This window comes from Myotis davidii, unplaced genomic scaffold, assembly GCF_000327345.1.
Source record: "Myotis davidii unplaced genomic scaffold, ASM32734v1 scaffold217, whole genome shotgun sequence".
Taxonomy (NCBI): Eukaryota; Metazoa; Chordata; class Mammalia; order Chiroptera; family Vespertilionidae; genus Myotis; species Myotis davidii.
Window position 1 is genome coordinate 11562179 of NW_006290034.1, and position 27697 is coordinate 11589875.

The following is a 27697-nucleotide window of genomic DNA, read 5'->3' on the forward strand; positions in this document are numbered from 1 at the left end:
TCCTGGAGAAAGCAATTTTCTCTCATGTGTGAACATTTAGACAAGGGCATCCAAAAATGTCAGCAATTTTTGGCTTTTGTAACTTAGAGGGGAAGAGAAATTACCATCTGCCCAGTTTCCCCCTCTGCCCAGGAATGAGCAGTGATGTGCTCTTCAAAACCACAAGGCAGAGAGGGGCCTTGTGCTCTTCTATGCAACAAGAGTACAAAGCCACCAGCTTCAACAACTGTCTCTCTATCGACACACTAACACAAATTCTTTAGTGACTGGAAATCCATTGCAGCAAAGGCACGATGACAGTGCTACATATCCTACCCTCCATCACATCATGGCTCCAAAGATGTACTTTTATTTTGTAACTAGAGGCACGGTACATGAAATTCATGCACGGGTGGGGTCCCTAGGCCTGGCCAGCAATCAGGGCCTATCAGGGCCATCTCGCCCAGTCCTGATCAGGGCCTGGCCGGCCAGGGCCTGCTGCCTGCCAGATGGAGCTGGAGGGTCAGAGGGAGGAACTGTGGGAGGTTTGCTGGCCGGGGGGAGGGACTGGGGGAGGGACTTGGGGGAGGGACTGGGGGAGGTTGGCTGGCCATAGGAGGTTGGCTGTGGGAGTGCACTGACTACCAGGGCATAGCTCCTGCATTGTGTGTCTGCCCCCTGGTGGTCAGAGCGCATCATAGCGACTGGTCAACCAGTCATTCTGGTCATTCTGGCTGTTTGGTAGTAAAGGTAGCTTAGGTATATATATATAGATGGTTTACCAAAGAGGGTCAGGAGCTCTCAGTAACCTTAAGACTTCTTTTCTCATTCTACCTTCCTTCCCTGGGAATTTCACCTAACCCATTGCTCTCATTATTCACTGGCAGATGACTGACTGGTCCATATCCATGCTCATATCTTTCTGCTGAGCAGCAACCACCTGGAACACTTCAGATTTCAAACTCCACAAGTCAAAGCCTGAGCTCATCTTCTTTCCTCTTGACCCTGTTCATTCTAGTGTGTTCCATATTTCAGTGACCAGCACCATTTTCTCACTTTCTCAAACCAGAAGCACTGAGCATCTTATTTCTCTCTCTTAACATTCAATTTATTCAATTAGTCATCAATCCCAGGAGATTCAAACTCTTAAACATTGCTAGAAGCTGTTTGGTATACTTCTCTTCATTTCCACCTCCAATATCACTGTACTGGTCTGTCTGCCCAAGTCCTTTTCCCTATCTAATTCCCTATCCCTGTCACCACACTGCTGCTAGAGGGAATATTCTAAAAATCGTATCTAGTTATATTACTCTCTTTAAAAAAAAGTCCTTGATGTTTCTCCAAAAGGGGAAAGTTCAAACACCATATTTTGCAAGACACTTCATGAGCAGACCATTTACCTCTCATCTTTCACATCCAGAACCTTAACTCTACTCCCAAATGCAAAATACTAAGGAATTTACAATTTCCTAAAGTTCTGTCTCTTGCCCTGAAGCCTTTGCACATGCTGATCCATTTTCCTGGAACAGTTTCTGTCATCTTCCTCGTGGCTAAACTGGAGCATACAGTTATATACCCAGGGCCCGGGACTGGGATGAGTGTCCATGCATGACCCTGAGAGCAAACACCTGCTCACATTTTTCACTGTAGGTACCTCTCTTGCCTCACCTTAGTTCCAGCCCTCCATATACTTAATATCACTTTCATCCTGATCCCTATTATTTTCCTCCCTCAAAATGGGTTAGGTGCCTATCCCATGTCCCCCAACTGTATCCATTATTTCCCTCTAGCATGTATTCTGCAGTATTGTGATGGGCTTTTTACTTGTTTTTCTTCCCCATTAAATTAGAATTTCTTTCAGGGCAGGAATCTTTTATTAACTGTCCTTGTCATAGTGCTTGATATCTAATAGGCAATTAATGTGTCTTGCAGAAATAAATACACTTTCACCTCTGCGTGTGCCCAAGCAGATCAGAGAAAGTTTGACTTGGGAGAGACTCCATAAATCATCAGGTCAAACCCCTCATTTTATTTTTTTTAATATATTTTATTGATTTTTTACAGAGAGGAAGGGAGAGGAATAGAGAGCTAGAAACATCGATGAGAGGGAAACATCGATCAGCTGCCTCCTGCACACCCCCTACTGGGGTTGTGCCCGCAACCAAGGTACATGCCATTGGCCGGAATCGAACCTGGGACCCTTCAGTCTGCAGGCCGACGCTCTATCCACCGAGCCAAACCGGCTAGGGTAAACCCCTCATTTTAAAAAGGAAGAAAATGAAGTCAAGAAGGTTAGGGCAAGACAGTTTCTCAGACTATCCTAAGCTGGGAAAGTATCCTAGTACCTTATTTTTAGCAGATGTCAGTTGGCAGTGCAATGAAACATAAGCTATTCACCAATGATATTTAATATTCAAGCCAAATAATGTGATACGTCAATCAAAATGATTTTATAACCCCTTATAAAATAAAAGAAATCAAGTTTTTATGAGATGTTTTTCTTAAGTTGGTATGTAAGCACCCACCACCACCACCACCAGACCACCCACATTTCATAGTTTTCAACTGGGAAAGGGCCAGAAAGAATTAGTAGAAATGCAACTAGAGAGAAGAGTGTTTACTAATTTGTGATATTACATAGCTAAGCAAGACCTTGCCCTCGGCTTTGGCAGAGTAGGCGACAGATGGCATTGCCTGTCTCTTGGTCACGTCTCCTCTGTACAGTTCTTAGAGCCAGGAATACTGTAAGGAGTGGAGTTGCCATGAGTGAATAGTCAAAGAGGAGCTTCTTACCAGTAGTACTTATTTATCTATGTGAAAATATAGATATTGTATTAAGAATTAAATCTTTCATGCTTGGGGCCTTCAAGCAAATGTACTAAATATCATTTAATAAAATGAGAGTTCAGTAGACTTTGAAATTTACCAAACCCCCAACAAAATCAAATTTAAATCTATTCATTTTATATTTCTGAAAAAGGGATGGCAGTAAGAATAAATAAATACATGAAAAATGCTTTAAAAAATAGAAGAGATGCTGAGGGGAGAAAAAGAATGCTGAATTGAGTTCCTTCTCCAGGTGCTATGCCAGCAAGTAGCAAAGCCAGAATAAAAACTTACTTATCAGCTGCTTCACCTGAAAATCGGAAAGGCACAGAAGCTTCTAGGTGTTGTTTACGTCTAGAAAGTAAAAGATGGCTGGCATTCTATCTTGTGCAGAGGTAACCACTGAAATAAAATGAGCTCAGAATTCTGGTGTTTAGGAAATGCTGTCAAAAACATTATTTTGACTGTCAACTATATGGTTTGAAGGAAACCATATCTAACAAGGTATCTCTCTCCCAAATTTCCTCCTTTCAGAAAGTATGTGACATTTAGGGACCTTAGGGAATTTTTATTTACTGAAGAGCCTCCTGTCCCATTTCCCACTTGACCTTGCATCTGTTTGTAGAGACTTGAATATTTACCAGTGATGTGCTGTTAAATACTTAACAACCAGTTTTCCAGGGGGAGAAAAATACCATGATTTATAGCAATTACCGATTTCTGTGGTGTAAATATTCCCCTCATGGCCAATTGCAAGTTACCAAGGTGATGTCACGGAAAGCCGAGTTAGGAGAGATGTGCAGTCACCTGTTCAAAGCCAATGTGAGCCAGCTCCAGCACACTGCTGCTCGACACCCTGAGACTCCTTGCCTTGAACAGAATTCTTCAGTGTAGCTCCTGCCAGAGCAGGTCTTCAGACTGTACTTGCTTCTAACCCAAATTCTTTTGCATTAGTCCTGATTAACTAGGTTATTCTACATACCAAATTAGCCCTGAGGTATCAGTGGCTTGAGAACAGCCAAGGTTTATATTTCATTCATGACATATGTCCAGCCCGGGTCCATGGAACAGGGCATTCTGCCTATCACGGTGACCCTGTTCCGAGCCTGGAAAATGCTGGTGGCAGTGAGGTGGAACCTGGAGATTTGCACGTGTTTTTTTCACCATCACAGCTCACATTTCATCAGTCAGGACTAGTCCCACGGTCCCACCTAAAAGCAAGGGATTTGGCAAGTGTGAGGGAGCAATAGAATGTTTGGTGAGGAGTCTCATCAAACCATGATGACTTCAGTAGGAATCCACATTTTTTATGGTCTGGGCAAAGCATCTTCAAGGGACCAAGTACGGTTAGGGAGAGATTAAAGGACCTGACTCTGGATGCCTTAGGAAAATCAGTAGCTCTGCAAGAATCTTCAAACGACATTTTTAAAAAACTCATAATAAATATTAGTGTGCCAAACCAATTGTTCTTCTTTGACTTGGAAGGAGACTTATTGCTCAACAAAATTTCCGGGAGGGCTTTGCTCTGTTCCTCTTTGCCACACCTGGGTGATGTGGTGAGTTGTTATAAACTTGCTTGTGTAAACAATAAACAAGCAATGTGAGTTTAAAGCCCAATGCCCACTTCCATAGCACATTCCTGGGAGGCAGGGCCCCTCTGAGTCCCCGTGTCTGAGACAGGGAATGTCCAAGGCTGGAGGGACTATGGGTTCCCAGGGACTCTGGCCTAAAACCACAGGATTTCAGTTCAGTTCAACAGATGTGTAGTTGGTGCCCAGCGAGGACCAGGTGTGGAGGCTTCCTGTGGGGCTTCCACAGAGGAGAGGGCATCAGCTTCCTCCAGTTCTCCCACTGCTTCCTGCGTCTCTCAGCTGATGAGACACAGCATCACTTGAACCCCTCTATTCTGAAAGCAAACACCTCTGAGCATAGGGCTAGGGAAATGCGCTGAGTAGCAGAAGATGACTGCAACCCTAACTCAGCCCCTAACTAATTCCGGGCACGTGGACAACTCTCTTAACATCTAGCATCTCCATTTCCTCATTTACAAACTGAAGGAGTGGACTAGAGTTTCCACACTTTCTTTGTGAAGCCTTTAGGGATCTATTTGCCTAAGAGGAGAGAAGCTAGTGGGCAAGGCCCCAGGACCCCATTCTAACTTCCAACCAGAGCAAATCTATTTTTAATGTGCGAGATTTTAAAGCAGATTTTTAGTTTTGTTTTCCAGAGGGGCACCTTTGCCTCATAGGAGATGTTCTTAAGGAAAGGTTTCTAATACTTTATTTTTTTAAGTTTAAAAACCACTGGACTAACCTGACTACCTGAGAGAGGTGGAGAAAGTAATGCGGACTGGTGACACCTCTGTCCCAGCAAGTAGGCTGCCTTGTGGCCCCTGTGGCACCGGAGGACGCTGTCCTTTCTCACGGAGACTTAGCCAGGCTGCCAGTTCTTTGGCACTGCCCAGGCTCCTATACTTGCAGCCCACGTCAAGCCTCTTCATCCAGGCCTGCCAGCGTGTTACAAAGACACTCAGACCAAGTGAGCAGCATGCAGAGTAATGGGACTTCCCTGAAGCTACGGTAGAGGATCCCAGTCTGCACCAAGAGCATGTGGTTTGGAATAATTCCACGGCATATTAAATCGTACAAGAATTTTCACTCATCTTCATCGTGGAGGTCACAACATGGCTTGCCTCTAATGAATTCTTTATATTGGCAGCTCCTGTGTTTTTTTTCCCTTCCTCTGCCGGTTCGGTTCCTCATTTCCACCTCTATCCCCCACCCTGCCTTGCTGTGAGCTGCCCTCCCTCCCTCAGTCTCTGTGTGGGAACATGTGGTAATACTTTTCCCTGATTTAGGCCTTGAGTTTGGTCTACACCTGGGTAGGCCTTTAAGTAACGGCTCAGCAGGCGTCTCGGAGAGGTCGCTCAGGAGTGCTCTGTGTGCACACTTGCTGGCACTCCCTGGCGGGCAGGCCAGCCTCTCCTCCCTCCCTCCCCAGCCATGCAGGGTCTTCCAGATGTGACTCTAACAGATAGGCTGGTTGTCTATTCAAGGTTCCAGGAAATGTGTTTTTCAGAATGCGATATCCTACCCAGGATGTTCCTCTTCTTGAAGCGGAGGGTTAAGGGAAGATCAGACTGGATGAACTACTAGGTTAGTAACTTGCTTTTTTGTAGTAAATATACCTTAAACAGTTTTCATGTAATTTAAAACTCTTCTGAAATATCATTTTAATAGGTGCATAATATTTCATCATACCATTATTAAGTAACCCATTTCCTATGGGTAGGAATTTAGATTACAGATTTTTCCAACTTACTAAAACACACTGTGAAGAACAAGATGATAGCTGATTTTTTTGTTTGTTTGTTTACAACTTAGAACTGAAATCACTGGGCCAAACGGTTACAAATTTACACATATCTATCATTCACACTCTCCAGTGCGGCTCAAACACAAATGGAATGTAACTTGGCTGTTGATTGTTAGAGATGCTGAGTAGAACACTTGCCCTCTGAGGCTTTTCTGCCAAGTAATCCCTATTCTTGGAACTGGTCATAATAAATGAAGAAAAAACCTCCTAAGTAAGGCCTATGTTGTTGTCTAAGATTGTCCAGATATTTCTCCTTGGACCAGCGCCACCACCTGCTGTTCAGGAACATACCTCCCTCCGCTTTACTCCTCAGTCAATGCCACCTCAGAATGAATTATCCTTTGCAGTTCAGCAGTTGGTCTTACCAACATAGGGGCCTTTCCCATTTGGGATTCCTACCATAGGAACAGCAACAGGGAGGAGGCAGTAAGGGAAGTCTCTGGAGGAGAGGTGTGAGGGGACCCCTCTACCTGCCCCGTTAAACTACACTGCATCTCAGTGAAGGGTTCAGAAGAGGGAAATCCACTCCTTAGATGGTGGTAAACCTTGCTTGTGATAGAGAAACCATATAAAATGACTCAAGTTAGAAAAAAATAGAAATAGACAGCAAAGTATGGCTTACATGTTTATTAAGATGGTGAGGATAGCTGGAGAACCCTTCATAAGCTAGTTAAAGTGAAGAAAAAATAAATTTAGGAAACAACGCATTATAAAGGACCTTTAAAAAGAGCACAGCAAATGCAGATGAGGTGGCTGGTACCCTGTTGATTTTCTGTCAAACTATTCCATCATGAATGGTAGAGCCTGCTCGTCTGGATACCACCCGTGGCATGATGAGTAATTCTCTGACATATTCACTCAAGCATGTCTTTCTGAGTCCTTAAAACTAACTAATATTCACCAGGCACTTTATAGTTTATAAAAGTCTGTTCATACATATTATCACATTTTATCCTTCCAACAACCCTGGGGCAATTATTATTGCTTACTATTTGTGTGAGTTAGCTGAGGCTAACAAAAGTTAAGTAGCTCACCCAAGATCATATAGTGTGATGGTTAATTTTATGTGTGTGTCAGTTTGACTGGGTCACAGTGTGCCCACATATTTGATTAAACATTATTTCTGGATGGTTCTGTGAGGATGTTTTTGGGAGGAACTGGCATTTGAGTTGGTAGACTGAGTAAAGCAGATTGCCCTCTTCAGTGGGTAGGCATTATCCAATCTATTGAGGGCTTGAATAGAACAAAAAGGAAAAAGGATGAATTTGCTTTTCCTGCCTGACTGAGCTGAGATATTGTTCTCCTGTCCTCATACTGGGACTTACACCATTTGTGGTTTTCAAGTAGGTTATTTTCAGAACAGGTCTTTTTACATCAGCACACTGGGCATTAGAAATGCAACCCATTGAGAAACGTCAGATATTTTTTGGTTGAGAAAGTTTGACAGGAAGTTGAATATAAAGATCTTCCATTATTCCATATTGTCATTGGAGATAAATATGGGGAGTAGAGGGAGGTTGCAATTATAAAGGGGCTCTGAATCAAGCCAAAATTGACTTCCCTTATTAAAACCAAAGAGAATCTAAAGAAGCTCCCAGACTTTCCATGTGGTTGCCACAACTAGCCTTTTGTTCTGAAAATCTAAGCCTTGGTATCTTCCTCCTCTCACTCCTCATGCTTTCCACTTTTGCTCTCCCCCACTTCAAAATGTTCAAGAAATGCAATGCACAGTCATATACTGCCAGCAGCCCACTGCATTTTTACCATCCACCAAACTCCTCCTAAATTTTTATCAGTGCGCCATTCCTTTCCCAAAGGCAATGTAAGGCCCCATTAGGCAGGAAAAGAGAATAAATCCAGGATGTGGTTCCATTCCAATCTGCATTTTATATCTATGCTATTCTCTCAGTAAGTGATTTTGTACAGTTTGTTGCCTATTAATGTATGAGCTTTGATTAGAAGGTTTCCTATGTTTGGCATATGTGCTCAGTATCCTTCTCATGTGGTAGATAATGCCTTTGATGGCAATGAAATTTATTCTATGCTTGGAAGATTTATTTAGTCTCACTCTTGGAAGATCCTTCTGTTGTGTTTTTGACTTATACTATTTTTCAAAATCTTTGGGGCATGGGGATTAGGGTAAAGGATATTACCTTTGGCCCTTCCTGAAATTTGCCATCTTACACAGCTTCTGTTATATTCACGTGTTTCTATCATTGGACAGGGTTAGTCTATTTTTAGTATATACAAATGAAGGCTAAACATGAATTTAAGGAAAATACATTCTTAAAACTAAATAATAATAATAATAATAATAATGTAAATAATGTTAAAACCATTAAGGGAATAACACTAGTTAAATACTTTTTATCACAAACAAACTACGTAGCCTATATAGTTTTGTAGGTGATCTCTTCCTAATAATCTAGGAACTGATCATTACAATCTTAGGCAAACTCCATCAGCAAAGAGAAAAAGAGGATACTACCCAATTCCTTTTGTAGGCTAGTATAATTGTGTTGTCAAAACAAAACTAGGACAGTAGGAAAAACAAAATTACAACTGAATTTTCTTCATGAGAGAGGTAATTTAAACTTTCCTCAAGCAGTGAGAAGGATTGAGTTGAATTTAACTAACAAAAGTGAAATATTTATTAAATGTAACAATATATGAAAATGCCAAGGACTTTTCAGTTAGCAGCAAAGAAAGGCACTAAAGGCTGAGGCCCTATAGAGTTTTGCATCAGGAGAGATTCTCTGTCTGTATGGGAGAGTAACCCATAGCCTCCCATTCCTGACAAAATAGGTGAATAGACCATGTAGGACCTCCTCTGTGATGCATCTGTACAAATTCGTATGTTAGCAGACATCATAAGGTGCTACTATAGACAAAGCACCTTAGTGATAATGTTATCATTCTTCAAGGAATTCTATAATAAAAAATGTGAAAGAGCCCTGCCCAGACTGATTCAGTTGGTTGGAGTATTGCCTCCTACATCAAAAGTTTGCAGGTTTAATTCCTGGTCAGGGTACATACCTAGATTGTGAGTTCGATCCATGGTGGGGATGGTGCAACTGATCAGTATTTCTTTTCTTCTCTCTTCTCTCTTCTCCTCTCCTCTCCTCTCTTTTCTCTCTTCTCTCTTCTCTCTTCTCTCTCTCTCTCTCTATCTAAAATTAATAAGCATGCCCTTGGGTTAGGAATTAAATAATTAAATAAATAAATGACATTAGTGTTTTTTACAACGTGAAAGAGCTTTACAATATGCCCTATGTATGGAAGGTGGTGATATGCTTATCAAATGTCCCAGTCACTTTTATGCTAGAGTGTGTTTCAATGACAGATGATAAACCCCAAGGACAAGGATTTGAGGGAAGAGAAATGAGGGTAAAGAGGTCAATAGAAGGTAGCACAGTCTAAGAAGTTAGGAAATGAAGTATGTTGGGGGTGAGGGGAGAGAAATGTGAAAATACGTAGATTGTTTTGAGTGGTGTCGATCCTTGGTAGTACTAAAGAACTAAAGTAAAAATTTAAACTGTTAGCTGAATTCTAAGCCACATGAGAGTAGAAGTAGCATCCACCATGTTTTGAGCATAGGCCATGGTATACAATAGACACTCAATAAACTTTATTGAATAAGTGAAGAGTGAATATTAATTCATTAGTTGTGACAAATTTACCATACAAAATAAAGATGTTAATAATAGGGGAAACTGGGTATAAGATTTATGGGAACAATCTTCACCATCTTTATAACTTTTCAGTACATCTAAAACTACTCTAAAATGAAAAAGTTTACTTAAAATTTTTTTCCAGCTTTTATCAAGGGCATAATATATATATATATGAACTGTTCTGAGCAGTTATATCTACTAACTACTTTAATTTTAACAACAACCTTACAGTGCAAACATGATTATCCCCATTTCATAAAGAGACTGAAGCAAAGGGGTTAAGTAATTTGCTCAAGGTTGTCACACAGCCAGCAATCATGGAGCAAGGAATTGAACTCAGGAGAAAGAATTTTGTCTTCTTAGTATAAGATGGTCTCTGGAAATGTCTGTCAGCTTGATTCTCTGCTTTTTAATACGTCTCTGTTGTATTGAGGTCTGAGTATATGGCAAGTTAAAAAGCGATTATTGTGGAGTTTGGGAAACTGTGATAACAAATAGATTAATAGGATTTCAAACTTCTACCTGAGTCAAGGGAGAGGGGGCAGGATGAGATTATGAGTATAAATGTGAATAACTTAAGCTTTATAAAAACAATTTTAATAAAATGAGGAATTTACATAGTGGGAAAAATTGGCAATGGTTATTACCCAGAAGTATAGTAGAGAAAAATGGCCACACTCTAAAGAATTAAGACGGTTGGCTCAGGTGAAGTACATACTGTTATGCAAAAATAATCATAAAAGTTTTAAAACGTGAATGATTGATGAATTGTATAACTTGACTCTGAACAAAAATAGAAGCCTAGAGATTATAGCCAGTCTAAGGGGAATACAAAAAACTGGGGAAAATATGAAGGCGCTGCTATGCACAAAAGAAAAAGCGAAGTACAACAATCAAATCATAGACAAAGAATGAGGTTTTGTTTAGTTTAATATAACAGAGAGTTGAAATATAAGAAAGAGTCAATGAAGCCATTATTTTGGTAGGTGAACTTAGAAATGGTTGGCTCCTGTAAAGGATATGGTGGAAGACCTGAATAGATTCATTCAGAAATGGAACAAGGCAGAGAAAGCAGCCTCAGACATGACCTTTAAAAGCAGTATTTGTTCAGCTGATTGAATTGCTTATTAGCCGAAATTACTTCAATTTTGAATATTTTCTTATAATCTTCCTTTTCTTCCTAATGTCTGACTCTAAATTCCCCCCACCCCGTATGCTTTGCTTATATCCATTTGTATCAGCCATAAGGCGGAACTTTCATTGGAAGTTTTCTGAGAATGTGTATTCAGACGGGGACAGAAATGGAGTATGAGACCTATTCCTTAATATTACAGAATCCCTCCTCCCTTTAAATGTACTTTCTTAGGTTTCTTCTGCCCTTCAATTGTCCTCTGATTGATCTAAGACATCCATCTTCTACATCAGAGCTCCTGTGTTTCCGTTCTGGGGACTCAGACTGGGACTTACACATTTGGCTCCCAGGTTCTCAGGCCTTGGGCATAGACTGGACTATTATACTGGCTTTCCTATGCTCCCAGTTTCCAGACAGCGGAGTGTGGGGCTCCTCAGCCTCCAATCTCTAATAATAAATCTTTCTAAATATCTACCTATTCTTCCAGTTCTGTTTCCCTGTAGAACTCAAATAATCTGATCTTTAAGAGTAAATTCTCTTTAAATTAAATTATCTAATAGTGTGATATGCAGTAAATTCTTAGAAAAATCACACCTATTACAACAGTTTTACTGTATGCATTTTATTTGACATCTTTTTTAGATTTCAATAAGCATTGGCTTCTATGTGAAGTATAAACATATTTACAACACTAGCATCTTTTATATTTTTTAAAAGTTTAAGAAATAATTTAATTGAAACCTAAAGATTCTTTCTAGTAAGAACATAATAGAATAAAAACCATCTTATTGAAATTTACTGTAACTATGTTTTATGATAGAAAAAGGTAACTATTTATAATTGCATTTAATACTTACAAGATCATAGTCAGAGACAGAGTACATTGGAAGTCATTCAGACATTTTCCTAGTAGTACCATGCATTTTTAAAGAAATTTTGATGGTTGGAGAGGGTCAGGCTGGGAAAGAGAAAGAGATAAGTTGAGGGAGGAGTAAGAACAGTAGCCGACACCATTCTTTGTTTAAACCATTAGATATAAGACTACCAGTTCCTCAAAGCCCCATTACCAATCATCTTTTCTTTCCAAAAGATAGCTCCATGGTCTGGCATAATATGTGTTGGTGAAGTTCACCTTAACAATAGCTTTGAACTTTGTATACAATAAAAAGAGTTATTATTTGACATAGCACAATTTTAAAGTAACAGACATCTGATAAAACATTAAGAAATCAAACATTTAGCTAAGCATTTAGAGAAATGACTTACCATGAGTCATGGATTTTGAAATAGTCCCCAAAGTATTTATGGCAAATCCCTTTACTGAAGATATTTAAAATTAGATTCAAAGAAAAATTTGAGTGAGAGAATGCTGGAGTGAAAACTCCCACACTAACAAATATGAAACAGATGAATTTTAGCTTTTTCTATTTTTAATATACACAACTTATTTTTCTGATTCATTAAAAGGTATATTTGGTATTCTAAGCTCTTGGCCAAATAATATAAAATGACATAAAAATTAAATCAACAGTGCTTAATGGTTCCAGGGACCTATAGACATATGACAGGACATTCAAGGCCAAAACTATAAACTCCAAATATTGCCTTTATCATTTATAGGAAAAGAGTGATCTTAGGGAACTTCTTCTTTAGAAAGTGATATATTCTCAGGCTCCCCACAATTCACTGGGGGATTCTGAACTGCAAGCACTGCAGCTGATTTTAATTGCCGCGATGATGCATAGGGAGAGATGTGATATCTGGGGTAACTGACTTCTAAACAATGAGGGGCTTTAAAGATTAAAGTCAACACTTTAAATTGCACTCACAACTGAATAGGAAGCTAATGCTGACCATAAAATGCAGGTGTAATATTCTCCATATGTTTTGGACCTGTAGCTGAAAGAGATCAAGCCTTCTGCATCACACACAATAAAAACTCAAGGACAGTGCATTTTAACATTCTATTTTGAAGGTTAGAAAGACAAAGATTATGATGATAAATAACACAAACATGCAGTGAAAGGTGTTCTTAGATGTAGGATGCCAGTCTAAGAAATCACTGAACATCTATGAGGCCTTCTTAGCCAAAGGCAAGCAGATTGCTGCAGATAAGTGTATTTTGCGTACCTGAAATCTTGGCCTAGACATGAGTTGGTCCATAGTTCCTGATTTACCTGATAACAGCAGAAATCTGGATGCATCAATAACTGGCTAGACCTTTTCAGGTATGAAAAATAATGCCTCAGACATCACACCTGAAAAAGGGTTCACAGAACATTATAAGATTAAAGTCTAAACTTGAAAAAAAATCAATACTCAATAATCATAGTATCCTAAAGAAACAGCACATCTCTAAACATAGATAATCCTTGGTGAGCTAAACAATACTCCATGCAAAATCGTACTGGAAAATCGAAATTGAACAAAGCAGGAATAATCCTGCCAATGTGAAAGAAAATTCTCCAAATAGTATAGTTTTGTTTTAGCCACTGACATATGGGAAAATTTATGTAGTAAAGTATATGCTTATAAAGTTTCAACTTATATTTAGTGGGGGAAACAATTTATTATACCAAGAAAGCATAAATGTCTGACAGATGGTAATACTTTTTTTTCCTATTCTTGGCAGGGTCCCTTTTTAGCTGAATGGCTCTTGCTTCTTAAAACTATGAATATTGTCATTCACACCTATTTTCTGAAATTAAACAGACCAGTTCTATGATGAAACCCCCTATAAATTTGGTTACTGTATAATGTCTTCCCATTTTGTATCATAAATTATTAAGAGTACCACTCTCCCTAGAATAATAAGAAATGCCAAAACTAGAGAAAAAGCATTCTGTAATAAAACCCTTACTTTAAATTATCTAAATCAGCCCTGGCCCATGTAGCTCATTTGGTTGGAGTGTTGTCCCATCCACTGAAGGGTCATGGGTTCAATTCCCGGTCAGGGCACATACTGTGGTGGTGGGTTCAGGGAGCATACAGGAGGCAACCAATCAGTGTATCTCTCTCACATTGATGTTTCTTTCTCTTTCTCCCTCTCCCTTCCTCTTTATCTGAAATCAATGAAAACATATCAGGTAAAGATTAAAAAGACTATCTAAATCAATTTTTGAAAACCAATTTTTTAATTTATTCTGATAGGAACTTACAAAGGAATGTATAAAAGATTATACTGGATATACACTCTTCCATCCAGAAATCTTTATTTTTGGCTTTTAAAAGTTCTATCCCTTTAAATCACTTGCTAAATTATAATTTATGTGTAAAATATAGATATCTAGGCAATGGATCTTGTTGGGCAAAATTTTTATGTGTTTGTGACATAAGCAGACTAGTTTATTGTATTACTTGAATATGAAAACTACTACTTCATGTAAGAAATTTATTTTCTTGATAAAAAAGAATGTACTGTATAAGCAAGTGGAAGACCAGGTAAAGGGTGCAATCAGGTGGGTAATACTGGATGCCATCTCCCAAAAGACAGAGATTAGATCTGTGTGCTTCTTACACTAGGAGTCAGCATTGAGTCCTGCCTACTAAAAAATGACAAGGTTTTTTTCTGGGATTTATTAAGCTGATTCTCAAATGAAAATTATCAAAAATGTTAGATCATTTAGGGTAACAGACTGCTATATCAAATCCCAGTATTTCAGCAGCTTCAGAAAATAAAAGTTTAACATCCAATTAATAGTCCCAAGCAAATGCTTTTGGTGAAGAAAGCAGGATGATGCTCAGGGGAAAGGGTTCTCTGTGCTACAACAATCATTCAGAAATGTGAAGCTTTCGGGGTCACCCCAATATCTGTGCAGATGGGGAAGAGCATGAACAATGCTTGGGAGATGTTTTTATAGGCCAAGCTTGGTTATGGCGATGCAGTATTCTGCTCATGTCCCACTGACTAGAACTCAGTCATATGTTTGTATCTAAGAATAAGCAAGGTTGAAAAATGTGGTCTGACTGTCATAGTAGGAGGAAAGAAAATTAAATAATTATTGAACAGCTACTCAGTTTTTGCCACAGTAAATGTCACAAACATTATATTGCTACCAAAATTGGGTTGGACACCTGTCACTTGTAAAACATAACTACTGGCGCTTTCTCTACCATTTAAAATAACAATTTTACTTTTTTCTCCTTATTTTATTTTTTCTTCTTTGTTTCTCTTTCTTATCTGCAACCTATTTTTATTAATCATCTGCTAGTGATTTGGCTGAACTGACTATACATAAGATGTTTATTTTGAAATATGCATTCACATTCAGGAAGAAAATTAGTAACATAGTATGACATACATAAACATCTGGTTAAATTTTTTATAAAACAGAACTGGAAGGCCAACAAATTTTTTACTGCTTTTCTAATAAAAATGCAGAACTTCTTTCCCCAACAGTTTAAGCCTATGAGAGTAATTATGATCCAAATTCAGAATGATGTAATTACTGATTGCCTATATTTGTCTGTAAGAGATTAATCTTTATGGTCAAGCCATAATCCAAAGACAATTTTCATCTTATAAAGGAAAGTTTAGTGAAGAACAGAATTTTGGAGAAAATTCCATGATAATGACTCAGTGGCAGTCCAGGTGGTGGCTGTGGAGATGCTCAGGAAAACCTCTTTCTGGCACCCTCTGGCATCCTCATGCATCAGAAATTTTATTCTCCAATTTGTCTCATTGCAATAAAAAATAAAAGGGGGCAGCTATTATTTTGGAGGACCTGACACAGTGGTAGGTGGTAGTGTTGAGGTTAACTGCACTGGATTTGGGACTCAGATAATAACTGAGTTCTAATCCTGGTGCCATCAGTCATACCTGTGGGGCTTGAAGTCAGGTTGTTGTAAGAATTGAATAATAGGACTGTGTTATATAGGATGTAACCAGTGCTCAAGAAACAAGAGCTGTTGTTATTAGCATTAGCATTATCACTAGAGGCCTGGTGCATGAATTCGTGCATGGGTGGTGTCCCTTGGCCTGGCTGGTGATTGGGGCTGATCAGGGCCATCTCACCCAGTCCCTATTCGGGTCGATGGGGGCCAGCCAGCCAGGGAGAGACCACGGGAGGGCTCCAGAGCGTGTCTGAACCTCTTGCCCAGTCCCCATCGGATGGACCACAGCAGCAAGCTAACCTACTGGTTGGAGCATCTGCCCCCGGTGGTCAGTGCACGTCATAGCAACTGGTTGAACCGTCAACTGAATGGTGGACTGATGGGTTGGACACTTAGCATATTACGCTTTTATTATATAGGATTATTATTTTGGGGACTCTGTCTGACCAGGATATTTAAGGTATTTGGAAGTGCCTGGAGGGAAAGGGGTAAAGAAAGATTCTGCTGACCAGCACAGGCCAATTTAAAAGAACTGGGTCTGATTAGGCAGAGAAGATTTAGAAAGAGACTGATCTGTTCAGTTATATGAAGGATCTTGCAGAGGAGTGATTGCCCCTGTGCAGGAAAGCCCTGGGGGGTGGACCCAAGACAGGAGGTTGAAGGGGAAATGTGGCCTCATAAAAGGAAGCATTGTGGGCAGGTGGGAGCAGATGAAAACCGACATGGGTCGCCTCCTGAGGGGTCAGTTCTCCATTCCAGGTTATTCAGGATGGAAGAAATCTTGGTGGAGAAGACAAGGACAGGGTTCCAGGGGTTTTGAGTTTCTGACAATGCCTCGTACTAGAGAAGGCACCAAGAAGCAGCAGAGGGTCCTAGTGAGTAAGGAAAGCAGCCTGAGCAGCCCTCATCCTCTCCTCCCCTGGCCCAGGTCTCCTGCTGCAAAACCCTAAGATTTAACTGGAGGCGCCGGGAGTCCCACCTCCCAGCTGCCCCAGCTGATAAACTCGGTTGCTATGGCGATGGAAGCGGTTGAGCCGGTTTGGGGAACACTGAACTGGTTTGGGGACAGGAGTTGCAGGGGTTAAGAAACTGGCCGTTGTGGCTTCGGTTACTAGGGCAGCAGGGACGCTGGCTCTGGGCCTGATCCTAGTTTAGAGGCCAGTGCTCCACCGCCCTTTGCATGGCACCCAAGAAAGAAAAAGGTGGGCCGGCCAGCACCAGTTCTAAGGCGTGGGAACCATCGCTCATCGCTGCGCACTTCAATCAGGTGAGCGGAGTCCCTGAGTCCTCCTCACCCACCTGACCCTCCAGGCCACACAGCCGGCTCGCCCTCCCTTCCAGACTCCACAGCTGCCCCTGGGAAAACCTGACCTGGTACCTTGCCCCAGGCCTGGTCCTTCCTGATCGCAAAACCCAGGGTCCCATCCACAGGGAGTGTTTGACAGAGTGGTTGTTAAGGAAAAAAGAGGAGATTCAGTGTGAGTTCAAACAGGGCCTGGTGGGGAAGAGGTGTCGCTGACACTCCGGGATCCTTCACCCCGGAGGCTCTCCACGGTGTCCTGGAGTTGTCTTTATGAACTGTCATTTCCTCCTGACATCTCCTGGAGAACATCATCCTGTCAAGTCACTGTAGCCTGGCCTATTGTAAGGTTTTAATAAATGCTGGGTGAAAACTCACTTGTGCCGTGCCTAAAATAACATAACTTATTCAGTACAAGTGAGCCTTTTACTCATAGGAAGCAATGCCTTTCTTATGTGATGCCCAGGTACCAGGATATCAGAGATTGGATGTAGTTTGAAGGCACTGCAGGAGATCAGAGTGATGAGGGATTGGTTGCTAGACTCATATGATGCTGCAGAGGCACCAGGCAATCTCTAACCCACCTGCCACATGAGTTCAAATTGCACTGCATCCCAGAACCCACTAGCTCCCCACCCTCCTCCAGTGAGTTGGACAGCCCAATAGCTCTTGTCACCTGCCACTGGGAATACACTCCAACACTAACTTTATTCCAAGTTCAAGATAACATCTGGAGGGAGGAAGATTGATTTGGGAAATTCTAGCCTGCCATTCTAATATTTTTTTTCCAATTGGAAAAAAAATTTTCTTTTATTTTTTCGTGTGTGTACAGTTCAGTAGAGAGGTAATACTTGAAGGAAAAATATACCTAAAGACTTAATGATGGCTCTTATGAGAAATTTCTACCTATCTGTCCTTATTTTCCACTATAATTGTGTGTTTTTTCTCTATAAACAGTAATTTTGTTTGATACATAATTCTACCTGATGAAGACTTTCATGAAAGTAAGGATACTGCTGATGTTGACATGGCATCATGTAATTTTTGGTGATTTCTGTAACTTTAGGAATAAAGGGTGTCAACTCAGTAATTCCCCTTTATAGTTTCAAGTTCTCAAAGATGTTTTTCAAAATACCCTGTAAAAGCACCCTCTCTTTTGCTTTTCTAAGTCAACACTAGCCAGCATAATTTTCCCCATTTTTCTTTGCAATTGTATAGGCCAAGTTTGGGCTGGAGGGAACATTTCTGCTTGAGTTATAAACTGCCGAACAACGGAGTGTGATGGAGGTGCTGACACTGCATTAGCTTCAGTGTTGCAAATAAGAAGCTATAATTTTCCTAGTTGAATGGAAAACCTAAAGGCACTATTTTTCCTTATGGCTTGAAAACCTGAAATAATATTCTGCCTTCTTGCTCCTGCTCAAACAATATAATTTCAATAAATCTTATATATTAATAGAAAGAATTTGAACTCAAAGTAATATGCAGTTTCAACTACAAAGAGTGAACTCCTTCAATTTGTTGGAATACATGGTTTTTTTATTGCAGGAGGATGACAACAGTGCTCCACCTCAGCTTGTATTTTTTTCTCATCTTGGTTTCATGTCTGAGCCAAGAGGAAAATTCCCAGATGAACCCAGCAGGCCAATGCCCAGAGGCATGCCCTAACCACCAATGTAATAGACTCTGAATTTGGTTTAAAGATGACTATGGATGTGTGAATTCCTTACCCACTGGGGCTTAGCAAAGTGCTTCACACATAGTTGGTGCTCAAAAAATGTTACTGCTTCAGTTCTCAGAGATTTTACTCCAGTATGTGGTGTTTGTGTTTGTGTGTGTTGGGAGGTGGAAGAAGGAGGTCCTATCTCCAAGTCTTCTATAAGCCAGATTTTAGAATTTACTGATTAAATAATTCAAATCAATAGTAATTTTGATCTCATGTTCATATTGAGTTACACTAGACTTTAAAGAAGTATCACAAATTTTTCTATCTTATCAAATGTGATTTCTTCTTGACTAGGCATTTGCTTGATTGCTTTCGGTAGTTGACTACTTTCAAAGTTCCTATAAAGTTTTAGGATGTTTCTCTTTCTTTCCCTTCCACTCTCTCTAAAATAAATAAAAATAGCTGAACTATATGTTTCAATTGGAATTTTGTGTTATGGTCAGAACTTAAGTGTCATCATAGGGAAAAGGAACCTCACAATGTTAAGTGGTAGCATGATACCAACATAGAGAGTATGAGAGTATTCAGAAGCCAACTACAAATCCTTTTTTAAAAATTTATTATTGACTTTTCTCCCCAAATGTCTTCTTCAGAATTCCCAAAAGTTTGTTTGGGTTGATTTAGATATAACACAGATTGAGTTTGGTGTGGAATTTTGCTAATTTTAATTGTTAAATACTTTCATATTTTCAGATTAGTGGAGGATGGTTATTTCTTTTCATGTTTCTTAGTTTAAAGTCTTATTTTCATGTATACCAAAAAGGCAGCCATAACTTGTGAGACCCACCATTGACATAGCAATTATACTTCCTTACTGTGACCCATCACAGAAAACATTAAAAAGTAACAGGGGGTGGGGAGGGGGGAAAGCATGTGACAATCCACACCCCTTCACTTACCAGTCTCACTGTTCCAATGCACTAATTTCATTTTGCAATGATAATGCCAGGCCCCTAATCCCCAATTTAAGGAACTAGACACTCTACTTCTTGATTTAAGCCTTCAATTCTTCTTTAACATAAATCTCTACATGTTTTTAAATATTTGAAAAATCTATTACAATATATTGATGTGTCCTTACTGAGATTCATGAGGTCTTTCCCCAATTTCTTTCTTTTTATTATCAATGTGTTTCCTCTTTTGTTAAAGGTAGTAATATTTACATCTAAGACACAAGCTGATACTATACATAGTAGGGCTTTTCTTCACAATACTCAGTAGTGGAGATTCCCAGGGCATCTAGCTAACCTGTTCCTTTTATAAAACTGAAGATCCAAGTTTTTCAAGGTCTAGTGCAAAGATGTAGTGATTTAGCACATGAGGGGCCAGATAGTAGATTTTCTCACTAGTCCTTCCTTCCTCTTTAACAGAAGATTAAGTTATGATATGCAATTATAGCATTTTATATAAGCCTTGCAATCAAATAAAATTTTACATATTTGATCATACGTAAATCCCCAAAATAGTGTTATGAGGTAGGTATTATTAGAATAGAACAAGTTATTTAGGGAATGTATCATGAAAAGTTATTTGATTAGTACTTAAATTTGAGATCAAAGTGTTGCTTAAAACCAATAAATAAATATGGAAAGTGTACTGATTTTACCTGAAACTAGACTTTATCCATCTGTTTGTCATCCTCTGTCTCTCACAAACAACATTTAGAAGAGAGACAGGCTATAGCACTTCCTTTTTATTTCAACTTTTTGGCTTCTTTCTGAGATCATTTAAGCAGGACAAATAAAAATGTGTCTTGATTAGGAAAAAATTATTTTCCTATCTCTAAAAATAGTTCAGAAATGTGACTTCTTCTGCTACCTGGAGAAGCATTTTCTGGTCGTGGCTGCCAAAACCTGGCTCATAAAAATCTTAGACCACCTCTGTCTTTCAAGTCTCCAGATGTGGCACTATAATTCTCACAGTCACTAAAGCTTATCTATGAGTCAGAGGTCATCTATGAATCATTCAGTCTGCCTCTGAGTCCTCTTGATTTTTCCTTTATCGTTTCTCACTGCAATCTGTTCTCTGTTCCCATGCCCCATTCTACCCCATGCCTTCATTTTTTGATTCCTGATGTTTTACATGAACCCTGCAGCTATACTCACTATAGAAACATCTGTTCCTGTCTATAAAACCAGTGAGCAACTTATTTTTCCTAAACACTTCTCACACCATGCTCACTCCCAGCTCACAGACTATCAATGACCACTGCAGTCTCAAGCTAATCATCCTGGCTTCTTCATCTTCTTTAATCTGGCCTCGTCTAAGCATCAAATTGAATTGCTCCAGGCAAACCGTCTCCTCACTGTAGCACAGACATGTGAAGGAGGCAATGAGCTGCTAAAGACAGTCCTGGCAGACCTAGATACTGAATTCTGACTCTGAAATGAATAATAGGTGACCTAGAGCAACTTTCTTACCTTTTTTGAGCCTTATTTTCCTTCAGTCAATGGAGATAATAATATCCTCCTCAAAGGCTTGCTATGAAGATGAAAAGCTCATCCCAGCAGATACATAAGATGACTGTGACAGTGCCCTGAAAAGAACTGTGCAGATTCATTTCACTTCTCCCAGACACTTCACCTGCCAACTACGAGGCATTCAAGTGAAAGTTCTTTAAAATACTTAGTCGGTGGCCAGCATGGCTCAGTGGTTGAACAACATCGACCTATGACCCGGGAGGTCAGGGTTTGATTCTTGGTTAAGGCACATGCCCCAGTTGAGGGCTTGATCCCTGGTGGGGGGCATGCAGGAGGCAGCAGCTCAATGGTTCTCATCATTGATGTTTCTATCTCTCTCTCCCTCTTCCTTCCTCTCTGAAATCAATTTTTAAAAATACTTAATGAATAGTTCCTCCTTCTTATACTGCAGTTGAGGAATAATATTTTTTGGTATTAAATGTAGCTTAGTGACAATAGCTAAGTTGTGCACATTTGAAATAGAATTTCCTTGGAGTTCTTGAACAAAGCTTATAATTCCTATAAAGGTTTAGAATTGGATACGGGTTCAAGATCGGTGTAGCTGAAATATTAATATCCAAAATATTTTATATATATAAAGTTTTTATAGAATATATAGATACAAGGATGATAATAAACTGAATCTAAGCAGGTTTTTATGGAAAAAAATGTTTAATTGAATTGAAGTGCTTGAGCCATTATAAATGTAGTTTATCAAAAAGGGAAATACATTTTATTGGACAGAACCCTTGAACAATTTTGAGAGGCAGTGAAGGATTTTTCAACTTTTTTGATCTTAAACAGTAAGCTATTTCTCATGTTAATGTGTATTTAAGACTTACTGGAAATACTTATAATACGAGCTGAAGACTGATGTCTGGCAGCAAGCGTATTTCTGAAATTGGGTTGGTTTTTATTACTGTGTTTTCTGAAATATGCTTTCATTGATATTTACAAAACAAATTGCCAGTTCACACAAAGGTTGTTTTAATAAAAGCCAATGAAAACAACTGAGTTGCTAGGAGGAATGTTAAGAGGGAAATGGACTTTTCATAACCTCACATTATAATTTCTCTTTTTGGACAAAAGTGTATTATTTGAATGAGTTTGGAACCAAAGGGAATTAGCATGTTAAAATATCTACCTAGATATTACATGTGATCATTTTTATTAAAAATGAAAAATATTAAATATAAGTAAAATGTGTTGCCAATATAAGTTTGGCAACATCTGAGGAAAATGTTAGGTAAGAAATGGTGAATGTTAACCATGTTTCAGCTCTAGTTATAGAAATCATCAGTGGCTCCCAATTACCCAAAAGACAAAATCCAAGATGTTCTGTCTGGTTTCACAGCCCTGCCTAATTTGGCCTTTCTCTGCTCATGCATCTTTATCTCATTCTATTCCAATGTAATGCTCTCTGTAGTATCCCTAAGCACACACGGACTATACCCACCAAGTTTCCTGGCCTGAAGATCTTCCACCTCCATGTGATTCCTCCTCATTAAAAATCATCCCCTATATCTTCCAAAAAGGAGCTCAAGTCACACCATTCTGGCCCTTACTGACTTTTCTCCTTCCTAAACTACTTCAGAGATTTTATCATTCACAGTATCTTTGTTTGACCTGTGGCCCAACCATTTCAGTGTTATATCTACTATATCTCTGCAAATCCTCGAGGGTAGCAAAAGATTAATATTTTTAATTCCCTCCCTCCTGGTTACAGCACCTAATAGTGATAGGCACATAGTGGCCTACTGAATTAATTTCATTGACTGTATTTACTGTCTCAACCTTCTGGCCTGTTTTCTCTCTCGAGCCCCAGAATTAGTCACAATCCATTGGTCCTCAGAACTTAAATTGAAGAAAATCTCAAAGCATTCGTTTTTGTAGCCATAAAACAGGGACAGTGGTCATACCTCCCTTACAGATATTAAAAAGATTGTTAAGAGGAATTAAAGGCATCTAACACATAGTATCTCAGACTTCACACATCCAGACCCAAACCCCAGAATTCCCCCTTCACACCTGCTCTTCACCAAGTCTTTACCTTCTCATTGAATGGTGACACCATTCACCCAGCAAGTCAAAAGTACCAAAAACATTGTATTCATTGTGTTCTCCTCCTTTTGTGCACCCCATAATCAATTTTTAGTAAATGCTATTGGTTCTAAAATCTATGTTCTTGGCATCACCCGTACTGTTACCCCCTAATCCAAGCCACCATCATTTCCTGCCTAAGCTACAGGTAGCTCATGAGCTTTGAAACTTCTCTTTCTCCCTTTCTTGCTGCCCTAGAGTCTTGTCACCATTTAGCATCCGGAGTGGTTCTTTTAATTCATCTGACTTAGAGTAAAATCCAAATGCTCCATCATAACCTTTAGACCTTTAGGTCTTTTAAGACCCTGTGTGCGTGAGCCTCTGCCAAGCACTCTGACTTTATCTCGTATCTCCTATCACTCCCCTTTCACTCTGTCTTTTGTAACCACACTGGCCTTTTTGCTGATCTTCAGATCTATCAGAAAGCATATTGCCACCTCAGAGCCGTTGCTCTTGCTGTGCCCTCGACCCAGAATGACCCTTCCCCGAAATAGCCACTCCCTCCCTTCCTTTAGGATTCTGTTCAGGTATCTTCTTCCCTGACCACCCAGTTAAATTATACCATCACCCTCTGTCCACCTATTTTGATTTGGTTCCTGACTTTCTACTTTACATTTATCTCATTATTGTCTGTTTCCCTCTATATGAGGGAAGTTCAGGAGGGCAGGAATTTATTTTGTTCTCCTATATGTTGCCAGGACCTGACATATAGAGGGGCTCAGGTAACATTGCTGAAGGGAGGACTAGTAGGCACTCAATAAGGAGGAGCTGTTTACTAATTAGAATTATTAATAAGTATGATTACTATATTTTTGGAATGGCATGAAAATCAAATAAAGTATATGGAAGAATGTGGGACTCTAACCTGATGTAAAGATTTATTACTATAATAATTACTCTTTTTATATTTCCATATGGATTTTACATATGTTCTTCAAATACATGGCAAAAAAAGGGGGAACATCTGTAATATTCCCAACAATAAAGATAAAAACAGACCAACCAAACAACAAAAGCCTACTTCCTGTTCATTGAAGTTAGAAATCATCCTCTTACCTTCTCTGCTAATATCAGATTGGCCAGGGATTGCTATTACTTCTCCCTCTCTATTTTAGTTTCTTCTTTTCACCTCCCATGATCTAACACAAATACTCTTCTAACCTTCCTTCTTTTTGCCTTCACCCAGGGGTGAGAAATGGTTAGGGGGAGGCTGGGACTCAGTGCAGATAGCCCTAGAGAGAAGAGCTGGTTCTTAAGATTGGGGGAGAATGTATTGAGATGAAAATGTAAAAGGGGGAGGAAACCTAAGCAAGAAAGCCTTGCTCTTCTGAGATGCAAGTCGCCACTGTGTAGACAGAAACCGGATAAGTAGGAGACAGAGGACTCCTTCCACTGTTCTTCAGGTGGCATCTGCCATGAGACATTTTCTAGGATACAGGGAGAGATGAGGTCTAGCCAAATGCCTATCACCTTACATCATAACTATTCATACATCTCTTTTCCCTACTGGACTGTGGGTCTTGAGAGCAAAGACTTCTTTCCATTACTTTTTTAAATGCAGAAAAGCATTGTGCCATCATTAAAAATTGAAAATTGCTAATTATTTTATTAAATAAACACTGTAAACAATTAAAAAACACTTTGTCCCTACCCCCATTCTGCGTTCCATTCATTTTCTCTCCCTTCCCAGATGCAAACACTATCATGAATTTCATGTGTATCCTCTCTGCCTAGGTATCTGTTAGTCTCTATTCATGAATAATACATAGTATTGTTTACTGTATGATTTCTAAAATTTACACAAATGGTTCCATGATTGCGCTTATAAATTCTGCAACTTGTCTTTTTTTAATTCAGTCTTATGTTTTGAAGTTTGTCCATGGTGAGTGAGATATACAGATTTAGTTCATTTCCTTTAATTGCTCTTATCTTATTCATCTTTGCTTTCTGCATTTCTAGGGTAATACATACAGCATAGATTCCCAAATAGCAAACATCACTTCTTAGTGAATAAATTAGGGCAAATAATATAATAATAGAAATGGATACTTGGTTTTGTAGCTATGAAGTACTTTTACCTGTAATCTGTTTTCATCTTTATTCTTGTATTTTCTTCCCCAAGCTGATGCTGTTTAAGGATAGTGATTATGACTTATGCATATGCATTCTATTTCTAAGACCATTTCAATGCCTGGAATATAGTAACTCCTCAGTTAATATTGGGTGAGTGAGCAAATGACTCTGCTGAATTATTTTGCTAAGGTCCAGATTCTGAGTACTTGAATGTTTTCCCAACTCCATGTGGTTGGAATCAGGACTAATAATCAGGTTTTCTGATACTAAATCCAGTGCTCTATTCATTGCACCACTGAAAGAGCTATTGTAAGGACTGTATTAGGGAATCAGTAGGAGAAGAATAATTACAATGAATTACTGCCCTGATGTAACCAATAAATAGACTCCATGTACCTGAGTAATTGGAAAAAAATAATAACCATAGCCAGATCTATGGCTTGAAATTTATCATAATCATTAACTTGGAATATTTGGTCACATGGTTCTTAAATGAGGTTCATATTGTAAAGGAGATGTGTGAATTATGAGGGTGGACAGGAGTGAAGGAATGAGCAGGAAGAAGTTTCACTCACATGGAACTGGGCTTGCTAAGGTCACTGGTAACCTTCTCACTGTTTTGACAACATACACCACTCCCTCAGCTACAGAGACACCTTCCCTCCTGGCTCTCCTCCATCTCACCTTCTTTCTGCCTCCTGAGAAATCCTTCCCTAAAGTGGTGACAGCTCAGAGGAAGTCTGAAGAAAATCACAAGCATTCTAGGAAAAGCATCTCAGGAACTGCCTCATCCCCCCACCCACACTCTAATCAGCCCTCCTGCTAGGATTGATTGATATAGATCAATACTTTTTACCCTTCACTTGTCAATGAGGGTCTTATTCTAACATCCTCATTCAGAGACAGTTCTCACTGCCTCTTGCCTTCTTGGAGCAGCTGAAAAGGTCAGCATCGCTATGCAGAACCAGCTCTGGAGGTAGCACATCCTAACTCCCTTGATGGGCCAGTCAGAGCGACTGATATTAAGTAGCCTGCACAGGAAAAGGCCTTTTAAGGCAGTTATTTTGAAGTAACTTTGCTTACTTTCAAACTCCCTTAGTCATATTAAGATAATATTGAATCTTGAAAATGTATCTTAATTTTCATGTGGAAGATAGTAACTCAACACTTGGAGACTGGAGGAAGGCACAAGAAGGTCCCATGTCTGAGGAAGGAGTTGATGAAAGTGTTTAGCCTTTAATATCTGATGATGAAAAGAGATCTTTTTTTGGGTGAGTCCCTGATTCCAATTTTACATTTGTGTAGCAATTAGCAGGACTCCTCTTGGCTTTGCTTGATCTTCTCTGTTAGAAAAATGTCTCTGATATGTAATATTTGTTTGAAAACCCAAAGAAGTTTGTTTCCTTTTGAGGTTTGCCTTACTTTTTATGTTCTGAAGTTCATTTTGGACCTCAGATTTTGCTCCGAGCAATAAAACTGGTTGGATTGCACTAACATAATGGAGCCCATAATTTTAGCCAACTTGTGGGGGTGGGGAGATAGTTAAGGTGTGTAGTGGTTTCTGTGGTTTCTCTGTGGAGTAGAATTCCCTACAAAGCTTTTCCATGTGGTGTTTTAATAGCTGTCTTAAAACTCTCTGATGCATGGAGCAAACAGAATTAGGCTCATGTGCTGGGTTGGTGGGATGGGCCAAGGACTCTGAAACACGAAAGAAAAACAAAGAGCCTAACTCAGAGATTAACTTGTCCACAGAAGATCTTCAGGACATATCCAAATTCAAAATTACAGAATTAATCACCCCTTTAACCCATTTTGCAGAATTTTCTAAGGGAAATTAGAATATTTTTGCATATGTTACTATTTCACCTTTGCATAAAGCTTTCAATACAAAATTAATCTAGATCCCTTTCAGCCACCTTTGGACAGTTGTATTATTACATCCACTTTTATAAGTGACAAAACTGAGTCACAAAGGTAGCCCCAAGGTCATTTGGCTAAGAAACTAAGTGGCAGACTTTTATATCACTTCAGAGTTCTGCATCTTTACACAAGAACTTCAGTACTTTTAATAAGGGATCACGTTTAGTATTTATGAGGACAAGGAAAAAAAGTTAGTGGTATGTACATGCACAGTAAAGATGCTTTGAGACTGCTGAGTTCTCCTCAGTGAATATAACACATTGAAGTGTTGTCTACTAGTAAGCATCCAAGGAATACACT

The 27697-nt window shown here is 39.4% G+C and overlaps 1 protein-coding gene across 1 annotated transcript in view; it reads left to right on the plus strand.

The window, feature by feature from the left end:
- Positions 1-16541: 16541 nt before the first annotated feature.
- SPAG17 (sperm associated antigen 17) overlaps positions 16542-27697 on the plus strand; it is a 132408-nt gene continuing 121252 nt past the window's right edge. The window contains exon 1 of the mRNA XM_015563542.1: positions 16542-16694. Within this exon, the coding sequence (XP_015419028.1) occupies positions 16542-16694 (153 nt within the window). The remainder of the gene's footprint in view (positions 16695-27697) is intronic.